General features: G+C 50.3%; 1 protein-coding gene across 3 annotated transcripts in view; it reads right to left on the reverse strand.

The window, feature by feature from the left end:
- Positions 1 to 9,434: 9,434 nt before the first annotated feature.
- Positions 9,435 to 13,365, reverse strand: part of LOC101078130 (cell adhesion molecule 2-like) — a 129,180-nt gene continuing 125,249 nt past the window's right edge. For all 3 annotated transcript variants that reach the window (XM_029847935.1, XM_029847936.1, XM_029847934.1), the window contains one exon: positions 9,435 to 12,971. In XM_029847935.1, the coding sequence (XP_029703795.1) occupies positions 12,853 to 12,971 (119 nt within the window). In that variant the 3' untranslated portion in view covers positions 9,435 to 12,852. The remainder of the gene's footprint in view (positions 12,972 to 13,365) is intronic.

The raw sequence follows: 13,365 nt of genomic DNA on the forward strand, positions 1-13,365 counted from the left end.
GAGAGGGGAAACCGGAGTGGCCTCATGATAAAGCTGCTCGTTTCAGCGTCTTTCTTCTGCTGCATATGTGGCGACACGATCAATCCTTGACATCAGTTCCGAAGGTGCCGTTGCCGTCTTTGTCTGATCTGCACCCGCTCCGGCGCGCACGGTCGGCCGAGCGTTACACCGGCGGTCGGAATGGAAGCGGGAGCTCTTGTAAATTACTACATGGCTCAAAACGAACTCAGCATTTGGGGCAAAGATCCAAAACACAGACTTGTAGATCAAAGCCAGCATTTTCCTGCCGTAAACATCCGGACAGCCGCGGGAACACGGTGCCTTTGACGCTCGGCTGGTGTCGGAGCGATCCGGGCTCTCGGAGGGGAGGAAAAAAGGAAAACACTCGACAATGATGTTAGCTTAGTTTAATCATAATTTGTTCTGTGCTACATAAAAGCACCATTTGCACATGCCAACAAGGTCAAAAACCTGGTTTCCATCGGAGCGTGCTATTCAAACTGCAAATGGGGATTTGCGGCGCGTGCTCGGCGCTCCATTAAAGTCTGTTTAAAAACTCCAACCAGGTGTTTCAAGGATAATGGCTGTGCTTGCATGTGCTTTGATGAGCGCGTCTGCGTGCGAGCGCCTCGGCGACGCATCCAGGGGTTAAGCGAGACATTAGTGAAAGGGGATTTTGACAACCCATCAGGGAACGATGCTTCCCATCATTCACCCCCTCCTTCATATTTGATTTCACCTTTTCTCTCCATATTTGTGCATCAGCACCCATTTAGTTCCCAAACAAGGATGCATCGGTGCCGCCGGGTGAAATTAGCGCTCGGGGGGACGCGAGGACATAAACGCCTTCTTTCACCGGCTGAAAGCGAGAAAAAGGCGCCTCCTCCACTCTCAAACAGTAAAATATTTGATCTGCCGTTTAAGTATTTTCGCTATTATGCGTTGGATTACCCTCCAGCCGCTTTTCACCATTGAAGGACCCTTTTCAGAAATAGCAGTAATTATTTCCCGCTGTTTCCTTCACAGGGATGAGAAGAAGTTAAACAAATTGTGATTGCGCGGATGCTTTCGACCCATCGCTCAGACGCCGTTTCGCCGAGTCGTGGGCGAAAGGTGCGCGTGGGCCGACGCGTCCGCCGACCTCTATGATTGTTTGGGCTGCAGGGGCCGCCGGATCTCGATAGCTCACCCCCAGAACCTGCGCACCACACAACACTGCATCCCTCACACGCCAACACCGAGAACCGGACCATCCACGGAATCCTTAATGAAACCCTTTTCCTATACGCGCCTCCGTGGAAATCCATGCGAGCAGTAAATAAAGTTGCTCCAAAGGATAATGGGAATTGATTTATCGCGGCGGAAAACGATACAGCCCCGATAAATGATTAAGAGGATTCCTGTGTCTGTGTAAATTCTTCCTGATTCCTGTGCGCATTTTTCCAGAGGGAATTCACTCCCCCTGCACGTCACGGACACATTAATCACCTCCAGGAGGGAGAGTGGCAGCATTATAGTTCCACAAATTAATAACGCAACAAAGCCTTCCGGATAATCCACCTGAGGTCGTAACTCCGTGGCGTTTGTTGGAGCGGCGCCCTGTTGCGTGACACCGCACCGTTCCGAATCAGCCAGGAGGCGTTGAGCTCCGCGTTTATGTAGACAACAGCGAGCGTGCGCTAATGAACGTGGTGGGAGCAGAAAGTGGCGTCTCATCCTGTTAAGAGTTCAAGAAGACGTGAACTTGGAGATTCCGACGCCACCGGGAAGCAGCCGAGTGATGAAACGTTTGCAACGCTCGACGCCGCCTGGGCCGCCGATGAAGCTTAAACCCTCAAAGAGACCGAAGCCCGTCGAGCGCTCGCCGTGATGGAGGAGACGTCCGCGCATCTGACACGGCAGATTTCTCCCCAAATTTGTGTCCTTACAGCAGAGCACATAATCCCGCAGGTAAACACGCGGGAATCAAGGGAAAGAAAGGGAAAAAACCCTTTCAGCAGAGAATAATTATCAGGAAACCAGCTTTTAGAGAGGGAAAAAAGGTGCACAAACTCTAATTATTACATTTAATACTTGTTAAGTTCTGAAGGATTCTGGACCAAAGCTGTTTTATATTAGCAGAAACAGTTGTGATGTCACTCCAGCTGCACCAGTCATATAAAGCCCGGTTATTCCAGTCTGAACATCAGGACTTTACCGGGCAATAGCAGTAGGAACGCACAACTTTAGAGTCCCCACGGAAAGATTTGTACAAAAGCAAAACACATTCCCAGACTCGTAAAGGTTGTTGGTGTTGTTCAGGTTGTTCCCCAGAGAAGGCCTCAAACATGGTGGCGGTAAGAGTCGTGCACGCAAAAGAACAATTAAAGCGCTCGTGTTTGTTCGGACGGGTCAGGACCGATGGAGGGTGATGATCGGGTCTCCACTAAAGTGTCCGGTCAACAGCCACTAATGAGGCCGATGGCAATCAAGGACAGCCGCGATACAAATCAGGCCGCCGGTCCGGGACGCCGCTGGTGGCGGCGGCTGATGAAATAATGAAGCCGGTAAATCTGTCAAGATTGGCCACTGATGGAGGCGGCGGCGGCGGCGGCGTGCTCGGCAAAGCAGAGACGGAAACATATCTGCGGGTGAAATCAGCGGGAAGGTTGGCTAACAACGAGGGTGTGTCGCAGCACTAAACCGGCTCATAAACACGGTGATTATGCATCAGCGAGGGGAAGACGAGCGACCGGCGGGAGAAATAACGCAATCAAACCTTCATCACGGTTCCTCTGGAACAAAAAAGAGAGAACGTCTCTGCCGCGTTCTCTCCAGGAGCTGTCAGCTGGAAGGAAGGACCCCCTGCTGGGGTCTCTGTCACTCAGGAGCGCCATCGGCCCCCCTCTCTCACCTGAAGGGGGGGTTCTCAGGAAGACAAGTTCCCAGCATCTCTTCATCACCTTTAATGGCCCCGGAGGGCAGTAGCTGCTCAGAACTGCAGCCTTCTATTAGACGAAAATCTCTTCACATTTCTTAGCGACGCCATGGCAACGGCCCAGAAGCAAGGCAGCCGCCATCTCGCTCGCGGGCGGGGGGGGGGGGGTTTCCTGACGGCCGGCATTTAGTCAGCTCAAAGTGGATGTGACATGCTAGTCCCAGTTGGTCGGCAACATCTGCTGCTGACCCGTGTCCCCGCGCAGCGACCGCGGCCCCCGCCATAACATCTGTTTAAAGGTGACCCTCAACCCAGCGCAGGGCGGCACCTTTCTTTCGACATAGATCGTTACCTCTGGCCAAAGCGCCGAGGGTAGCGCGTGCGTAGGCGTGTGCGTGTGTGCAGAGCAGCACGAGGAGCCAGAGATCAGTGAACAACAGCTGCTCCACCGTGACCCTTTTACCTCCCGTCTCTGGCGCCGAGCGTTTCGCCACGCCACTTTTTCAAGCGAGCCACGTGTCTCCCCGTTCAGTATTTATGCAAGGTGAAAACTCCTCACACGGCAGACGGAGTTTGGGAGACGGCAGCGCGACTTTGAAACGTTCTGCCGCCGCCATCCTTCTGCGGGAAGTAGGTCGGACTTTTAAAAGCGGAGATTGTTGGAGGTAAACCCCCGCGTTAACGGTGCAATCAGAGCTGGAATGGTGTCAGCTAGGGCGTTAAAAAAGCCTTCCCTCGCAGCAGCTACTTTAAAACTTAGCTTTGTGTTGGTGATATTCCTTCAACCCCCCCAAATGGCCAAACCTCGGGCCTTTTATGTCCTCCATTAACTGTGCAGCAGACATAAATTAGCAGGATGGCTGCAGCCGCAGCCACGGGCTCTCTGCTGTGCGCTTCTCTATAATGGGACTGCGATACAGAGGTGACTCACATCTGTGCGGTTACTCACTGGGATGGGAGCCGCGCTTCCATTAGGTTCACTTCCAGACGCTCAGCCTCAATAGACACATTCTCAAATGTGAAATGAGGAGTTCAGAGTCGCCATTATGTCGGCCGCATTGCGAGTCGGTGCAGAGCGGGGGGAGAAATGGGGAGGATATAATAATAATAATTCCACAGTTTTGGTATTCGGCGAACCTTTCTGCGCTCTCTGGTTCACACAGATCAGCCCCAAACCTGGTGGAGCGAGGTCCAAGTCAACTGCTTCCACCACTATAGGGTCGGGGAAACGAACCATCTCCGCCCTGCAACACTCATCTGACCACTTGTAATTAAATAACCAATTGTAGTTCCCTTTTGTGCTTTAAAAACCAGGAAGGAGATGAGTCACTGTAACACGCTCACACATTTCTGTCGTCCACCTCTGGGACTCCTCAGGCTGCTTGGCAACACCCAACAAGGCTCTCAGAAGGCCAGACGTTTAAGGGTCACCGGCGTGAACCCCCCTCGCACCCCCCCGGCACCTTTCAGAAACGGTGGATTGGAGTTTCCTTTTGTTGTCGCGCTGTGAAAGATGCTCACTCCTTTGTGAGCCTTTGACAACATTTATCTTAAGTAACGGTCACCCACCAGGTCACCTCTGGTCTGCGCTCTCAACGTCAAAGGTGCCGCTCGAGGCCTGTGAAAGGAAGAAAGACAATAACAGTCTCTCAAAGTTTCTGCACCAGTTCCCTCCGATGGCTCCCTGGTCACGGCTCGTGTGCGGCGCTGCGTGTGATCAGCAACAGGCGCTAACATCTCTGCTGCTGCTGCTGGGCCCACGCAAGGGAGTCATCCTGCACCCCCACCACAGGGGACGCTTGGGAGGAGAGGAGGAGGAGAGGAGGAGGAGAGGAGGAGAAGGGGGAGGAGGAGGAGGAGGAGGAGGAGGAAGGGAAATGAGTCAGGGGATGCTTGGGAGGAGCACCGGAGGAGAGGAGGAGGAGGAGGAGGAGGAAGGGAAATGAGTCAGGGGATGCTTGGGAGGAGCACCGGAGGAGAGGAGGAGGAGAGGAGGAGGAAGAGGAGGAGGAGAGGAGGAGGAGAGGAGGAGGAGGAGGGGGAAGAGGAGGAAGAGGAAGAGGAGGAAGGGAAATGAGTCAGGGGACGCTTGGGAGGAGCACCGGAGGAGAGGAGGAGGAGGAGGAAGAGGAGGAGGAGGAGGAGGAGGAGGAGGAAGGGAAATGAGTCAGGGGACGCTTGGGAGGAGCACCGGAGGAGAGGAGGAGGAGGAGGAGGAGGAAGGGAAATGAGTTAGGGGACGCTTGGGAGGAGCACCGGAGGAGAGGAGGAGGAGGAGGAGGAAGGGAAATGAGTCAGGGGATGCTTGGGAGGAGCACCGGAGGAGAGGAGGAGGAGGAGGAGGAGGAGGAGGAGGAGGAGGAGGAGGAGGAAGGGAAATGAGTCAGGGGATGCTTGGGAGGAGCACTGGAGGAGAGGAGGAGGAGGAGGAGGAGAAGGAGGAGGAGGAGGAAGGGAAATGAGTCAGGGGATGCTTGGGAGGAGAGGAGGAGGAGGAGGAGGAGGAGGAGGAGGAAGGGAAATGAGTCAGGGGACGCTTGGGAGGAGCACTGGAGGAGAGGAGGAGGAGGAGGAGGAGGAGGAGGAAGGGAAATGAGTCAGGGGATGCTTAGGAGGAGCACCGGAGGAGAGGAGGAGGAGGAGGAGGAGGAGGAAGGGAAATGAGTCAGGGGTACCAGGTTTAAGGGTGATAGGAGGATTGGAAGGAAGGAGGAGACGCGGTTTGACAGAAGGTGTCACTGGGCCAAGGAGGCGACTGTGGAATCATCCACGTTGTGGAGAAGAGGAGCGGAATTTGCATGGATCTGCAGCCCCGAAACTGGAATGACAGCACTGGGCAGGTGTGCGACACCATGGCGCACTGACAAACTGACACTTCATGGCTCTGTGCATGTGTGTGTGTGTGTGCGTGTGTGTGTGTGTGTGTGTGTGTGCGTGTGTGTGTGTGCGTGTGCGTGCATGATCTCGCTCTGGTCTTCAGCACATCCTTCTCTCTCGTCTCCCTCTGCAGTTTTCCTGAGCAGAACCTTCCCGTTGGAGGGTGGACCGGGCGTATTTGTCAGTCCTCTCCGGACTCTTCCCAGCGTGTTTAATTCTGCAGCTTGGCTGTCTGGCGCTCGCATGCCTAAATGGATGCATCAATCAATACCGTTACCTCGCTCCTCCACCTGATTTATCCGCCCGTCCTTTCACAGGCGGCGACGAAAAGCGAGGTGATTTTCAAAAAGGCGGCAGAAACCGGAGCATTGATGGCAATTTTGTCTATAAAAATGTAATATTTCTTTATATCTGCATGTTTTCGCTCAAAGACTGGTGATGAAACCTAGAATAAAGCAACGGCGAATAAATAGCTGGAAACGGTGAGCGGGCTCACATGGGGACCTTCTGGAGAGGCGTGCGTCACACATGCAGATGCTCTTTTGCAATCGTGCCAAACTTTGCTGCAACATTGTATCTGATGCTTCTGGAAGGAAGCTCTTGTTTTTGGCAAAATGTTCAGGAGCATAATGAGGAACTGGGGAGGCGACTGCAAACAGTCTTTTGTGCTAAAGCATGCATAGAAACAAAGGATTTGTCTCTGACTGTGATGATTGTGTCGGCCTTTGCGAAAACAACCACATTTGAAGCCGCGCACGGCGGCTGTGATTGACCCGTCGTGCATAATGAGGTGATGGATGTCGAGAGAAACGTGGCATTTGATGGGAACTCGGCGGACTAGCTGGTGCGCTTTCATTCAGCGCATCAAACCCGGCGACGTCAGCCCCACCTGTCTCCCCCATCTGGCATCTCATCCTTGACAATATGATGAAAGGGAACACAAACAAAAGCCTTTCAGCAAATTTGGGAAACCTGGACTGCGATTTGCCCCCCGGGAGCACAAACTCGCTCAAATAGAAATTAAAGTTTGGGGTTCTTCCGTGACCTCTGCTCACCGACTGACTGACGGACTGACTGATTCGTGAGTGAGTTGCCCCCCCCCCCCCCGCCACTGACCCCTCACTTTTCATTAGGGCAAGAATCACACGGCGGCCGCTGAGGAGCAGCTCTGCAGGTAGCGTTTATCCCCGACTGCTGGGCTGATTGCTGCGGCGCGCTTCAGCCCAACGTGACGTCTTATTGCATTACTTAATTCTGCCCTCCGCCATCATCGTCTGCCCCAGCGGTGCAGGTGGACACCACTTCCTGCTGTCCATCAGGCTCAAGCGCCGCTCGCTTTCCCTTTCATCTCTGTCTCACTGGAAGATTTGAGCCGGTCGATGAAAATACGATGACATGGTGAGGTTTCAAAGCCAGAATATAAATCAGCTAAATGGTTCCAGACCCATATAGAAAGGCTGGTTGTCTCGCAGTCCTAATATAGTTCTGCGTTTAGCTCATTTTAAAGTTGTTGATATATGAAAAACACCCTGTTGTGTGTTTCTGCCTCTTCGTCTTGGCTCCTCTTCTGCTGTCTAGGCGACAGAAGAAGGTCCAGGATGGAAGCAAACCTATGTGACATGGACCTCGTTGGAAGCTTTTATATAGGAATTATACATTCAAAGGCTTTTATCTGTTTGATTTAAGGTTCTTTCTCTCCATTTTGCTTCGAGCCCAACAGAAACACCGTCCTACATTTGTCCGGCAGCCATTTTCCCAACCACAAATTGCCGCGTAATCCCAGTTTTAACGGCGTGCAGCAGAGAACCTGGTGTTTTTGCAAATGGCAGAAAACGACAGACGTATCGCTCGTCTCAGCCTCTTTCAGGACAATTTGGACTCATTTTGACAGCAACGCTGCAGCTCCGACGCGGGCGAACACGAGCCCGCACGGCAAATTGAGCAGCATCATGTTGTCGCCACTGCCAGCAGATAGGAGCGCTACAAGGCAACATGAATTATTCCTGTTAATAAAAATTCATGAACATGTGTCTGTGTTTGTGTGTTTACTCGACTCCTTGCGGGAACAAATTAAGACAGTTCCAACACCGAGGAATGTTAATGCGCGATCAGTGCTCATCTCTTTGCGCTGAGGAACACCGGAGCTTCCAGAGAGGAGCGCACTTTCAATAAGAAAAAAAAATCTTTTGCCAACTATTTATTCAACTTTTTTTTTTAAAATTTCATACATGAGAAAGAACTAAATCAAATATAGGAAAATCCTACAGACAGGGAGAAAAACACCTCCATTATGGTGCCATAAGGCTAATCAAGCCTCCTCACAACGTTTTGTTGTGAGTCCCTTTAATTGGTGGAGGAGATCAGGAGCAGAGGTGTCTGAGCCTCACTGTCGATGCTCTGGAAGCAACTGAGGCGCGTTTCTGCGGGGGAAAACGTTCAGATCAGGACAGAAGCAGCAGGATCTCTCACGCTGCCACACAATGACTCCATCAGTAAAAGCAGTTTCTACCAACAGTGGAACGTATTCGCAGCAAATATCCACCTTTCAGGTTCGTGATATCAAGAAAATAAAAAGCCACGAAACGCGTGAGAGACAGCAAGCGAACGGCTACTGAAGGACCGACGAGGCAGTTTAGTCCGACCTCCGAGGACTCAATCAAAAGAGAACCTCCCAATGAGCTTTATTCCTGAGATGCAGAAGAAAAGGAAAATAACCCACAGCAGGAAACGACCCTGTGGGGCGCCGTCGCTGCGAAGAGATGGAGAACGGGCCGACGGGCTCAAGCGGCGCCGGGCTACAGGCTGCAGAGGTCAGCGGAGACGTCGGGGAGGAGACCAGTGAGGACGGGAGCAGGTCCGTGTCATCGCCATGTCGACTATTAAAGCAGAGGATTAGAAGCGGAGGTGGCTCAGAAGACGTTTCAGCCTCCAGTTTCATGGTAACGCAGAGGAATTGCTGGCAGGGATCACGCGTGTGCACGTGGGAGCGGGGGGGAGAACAGGCTGGATTCAAATAAAGGTGACGCTCAGCTGGACTGGACAGGAATCAACCCGAGAGGCACAAAAAAACAAACCTTTGCAACGTTTTAACGGCACTCACGAAGCCGTTTCAGTCAGCTCAACAAACAAACAAACAACAAACAAACAAACAACTTCTGGTGTGCAGGAAGGTCGGAGCTCATGAAACGGGGGTGGGCAGGAGGGCGACGCCGCGAGTACAAATACTTTGACTCTGCCTCTTGGTTCCGTGACAGCTGGACGTTGAACGTCAGCTGAAATCAGGGGCGTTTTAAAGCTTAGATCCAACCGACAGCAACAAAAACATGAAGAGAGTCTGTGGCAGTAACCCCCCCTTCCACCCCCCCACCCCCCCCCCCCCCCCAGGTGGACTCTACCAAAGCATAAAAAGCATGAGCGAGGCTGCTAGCCTGGCAAAATGGCCACGTTTGGCCAAGCTGTCATTTGCTAATAAATCAGCTTGTTTCTTTTGTGTCAGAACATCTTTACAAGGTGCCCCCCCCCCCTTTAAAAAAAGAAACATTTTAGCACTTTGCCGAGAAATCTCCATCTAACGAGGCAGAAATCAGAATGAAGTAAATGGCACCTGCGTCACACATGAATTCACCACTGCAGACACCACTTTTCCATGAGTGTTGTTTTAATACAAAACCAGCCGTTTGAAGGACTTTCAGACGGAACAGAAACAGGGAAACACGGATTTCCAAAATAAAAGCATGTGCATGAAGCAAACGATAAAATGTGACTGAGCCCGATGTTGATCGAAGACACTATCAGATATAAAAGAAAATAAAAAAGAAAACACATTAAAAAAGATCTAGACCTACATCATCGTGATATACACACATGTGACACATAATAAAGTTCCAGAGGACCAGAGTCGGCCTGGGACGCTTCCCTTCTGGACCTACTGAAGGTGAGGCTCAATGTGGCTTAAACCCGCAAATAGTGGCGCGTTGATGTGCACGAACGAACACGACTGTGAGGCTTCAGCATTCTTTTAAAAACTACTTAATGCACAATGAGCGACCTAAGCGTCTATGACTGGTCCTCAGCTTGTAAGTCACTCCAGCAGTGTTTGCGTTATACTTGCTGACCTTATTTACATAATGCTGTAAATTGGCCATCAAATTGGGGACAGATGGGCCAACTATTTTATTGCCCTTGGTAATAATTTGCTGCCTCTTAGCATATCGGCTTGCTGCTATTTTCTGGCCAGAGGCCACAGTGTTATTGATCGCTCGGAGAAACGGAGGGATATGAAGAAGAAACCGTATCAGAGGTTTTTATGGCTGCTGCCGAATTACCACTATTGCGTTATTATAAGTGCAATTTGTAAAATATAAGAGGGGTGGTATTTGCCAACCAGTACCGACCTGCTGTAAGCACTTTGGGCTGGGTAATCATCTTTGGTTGCAAAGGTCAGTGCGCTCACGTGCACACAGAAGTGGAGCTTCGGCTCCCAGCACAAATGCACCAGATTCAGTGTTGCGTTGTGTGTGTTCAAGTCCGCTACGGTAGGGAAGCGACGCGCGTCCCCCCTCCTTACGAGGCCCTTGCTCTGTCTAAATGTTCAATTCTGACACCGTAAACTGTGCCTCCTGGTCTAGACTATAATTTAGGGCTCTTGTCCAACTACTCACCACCATGGCTTTGTTTTGGTTCCTTCACTCGTTTCCTGGTGCTCTGCTATACTTTAATGTCACCCATCACAGCCTAGAAGGGGGAGAATTGATGGCGCAGGTGATTTTAGTCCGACCCAGACGTATGTGAAAGTGCAGATTTAGCAGTGAAGCTATCAGCTACTCCCAACGCCATGTAAGCGAGTGACTCGTCAAAAGTTAGCGGAGTGGCTAACGTGAATTCAGACGAATTAAAGGTGATGCTGGGAGGTCCGAACAGTGAGTTTTATTCTTTTCGAATGGGAAAGGAACTTGATTTATGAGGAAAGACTGAAAAAATGAGCTATTTTTGCAAATTTCTGGTTTGTTTAGAAAATACTTAAGCTACACCTATATTACAAATCGCACATTAAATGTTTCGCCAAAGACAGTTTCTGTGGAAAAAGCCGCCGTAACACTAAAATGATTGTTCACGATGTGTCGCACAAGTTGTGTAAATTCTTAATCATATTTTCTACAACACCAAGTCAGGTCTGTCGCACCTGTAAGAGAACGCCACCAACACAAGAAGAAGCCTCTGCTGTCTAAATTAAAGTGACAAATATACTTCTGCTGTGGATCCCCTCTAAATTACTTCAGCTCATATAAATTAAACAGGAAAAATAACCAAACCAAAACATGCTAATCTGTATTAAAGTTTAGTTTTCACACATTATATACATGCCTTGTACCAAAGCAGAATACATTGTTTTAGACACTTTTCTAAGGAGAATGTAATTTAAAAACTGAAAAAAAATGGAAACAGATAAATTGGCCAATATACAAAATCGGAGGAATACGGGAATCCAGAATTTAACATCAAATTTCACAACCACGTTTTAGCAGACACAATATACAGCAGGGAGCTCAGAAAAAAACAAACCCCTTTTTTTCCCTATAAACTTTGATTTAGCTTAGATGAACTGTATATTTTTCTGTCCAGAATTCGGGCGGACCGCCTCGTCAGCGCTCTCGTTTTCGATAGAAAAACATTCCCCCGGCGATCGGTTGTTGGCAAAGAAACGTCGTTATTTATTCAGGCATTTTTGTGCTTCTCTTTTCTTCAGATCGGAAAGGAGGCCCCTTCACTCGCAAACTATTTCTTTTTTTTTTCTCACCAAATCTCCACCTAAACTAAAAGTTTAGTTCATGGAAATAACAAGATGGGGGAGGGGGGGATGCAAACACCCCAACGAAATCATTAGGAACAGAAATCTCGACAGAAAACACGCGTTTCACTCGATTCTCGTTGTGGCTGATGATGAATCGTGATTGATGTCAAACCTTCTCTATACGACGCTGCAGCTCTTCCTGTGAGTCCTAACACTCAAACATGTCCTCCTAATATTGCCGTGTGACATAAACGTGTACAAAGTAATGCAAAGTGAGAAGCTAAACTCGTTTCCACACAGTTTGCGCAGCCTAAAGGGACAAGAGGTCGCCTCTTTCTGTACACCGTCCCGAAAACCCCTTTTTTTGGGGGAGTCGCGAGCTTTCAGGAGGACCCTGGTGGCTGGTTGGCTGAACTGCAGCCTGGGCGGCACGGGAATATACACACAAAAGTACGCAGCGACGGAATCTCTGTGCATTGTCTGCTCTAAACAACACTACCCTTAATTACCCCTACCCTAATGAATGAAAACCATACGATCCGTTTATCGGACATACCTTACTACGGCGTTACACAAAACCTTCTGCTTATCTTACAATGGGTCGACTGTTTAAATACAAGTTCATTTAGAGGGAAGAGAGGTCGGGAGAGGGGAGGTGATTCATCTAAAAGTACCGTTTTCAGCGTGATCGGCGTGTATAAGGCGCAAAGATTTTCATTTCAATGAAAAAAAATATGTAAAAAAAAAAAAAACAAAACCCGAAGCAACGCATAAAAAATGACCTCACTCGGGCCGCCTACGAAGCGTTTTACAGCGCGGCCGACAGATAACACATGAAGGCATTGACAGAAGTTCAATGGCGGCTGTATTTTTAGGCACCGTGTTGATAGGAGATATGATATGTGTTGGTGGGGGGGGGGGTACAGTATGCCTTTGGGAGGCGGGGGTATGTAAGAAGCAGATATGCAGACCTCCGGGCGTCTACGTGCCGCGTGAACACCAATGAGAGAGGAGAGCTCCTGCGGCGCCTGCACGGAGCCCATGAACGCCGGCCGCCAACAAAAGAGAAGGACGAGATGCAGATGATGAAAGTGGCAATAATGGGGAGACACTTGGGGAACCTCTCTGTGGACCGCCTGCAGGTTCCTCGCCGGCAGGACGGAGGGGGTGGTTCGGAGGAAGAAGGGGGAAAAAGAGGGGAAGAGGGGCGTCGGAGATAGAGAGACTGGAGAGGAGGGGGAGAGAGCGGCACAGCTCCCTCTGCAGTCTAAATGAAGTATTCTTTCTTCTCTTCTGTGTGCGCGTGGTTGCCCTCAGCGTTGATGATGGCCGTGTCGGCGTCGGGCGCGTCGTCCGCTCCTTTGGCCTCGTTTGTCAAGTACGTTCCTGAGGAAGTGGGGAGACAACAAAGCAATATGAGTGAAAACAAGCGGCGAGCTGCCCGGCGTGGCGTTCACAGCCCGAGGCCGAGAGCGCACGATGCTCCATATTCATGTACAGAAAGATGACGAGCAAGGATATGGAAATACAGCAGAGTGTGTGTGTGTGTGTGTGTTTAACCTTGGATTCTTTATTGACGCCACTGTTCTTACTGGCAACACTCTCAGCTACAAACAGTCTGATGTCTTTTTTTTTTATTTTTATCAGAAACGCTGAAAACTTTTCACTCTGTCCATTACGGCTGTTTCGTGTCGCGCTGAACTCTTCGTGTATCGACGTCTGGGCCTTCAGACCATTGATGGAAATAAAGATGGATGATGCGTCAACGCCGTGTCCTGTT

The sequence above is a fragment of the Takifugu rubripes genome, chromosome 15 (assembly GCF_901000725.2).
Source record: "Takifugu rubripes chromosome 15, fTakRub1.2, whole genome shotgun sequence".
In the NCBI taxonomy this organism is placed as follows: Eukaryota; Metazoa; Chordata; class Actinopteri; order Tetraodontiformes; family Tetraodontidae; genus Takifugu; species Takifugu rubripes.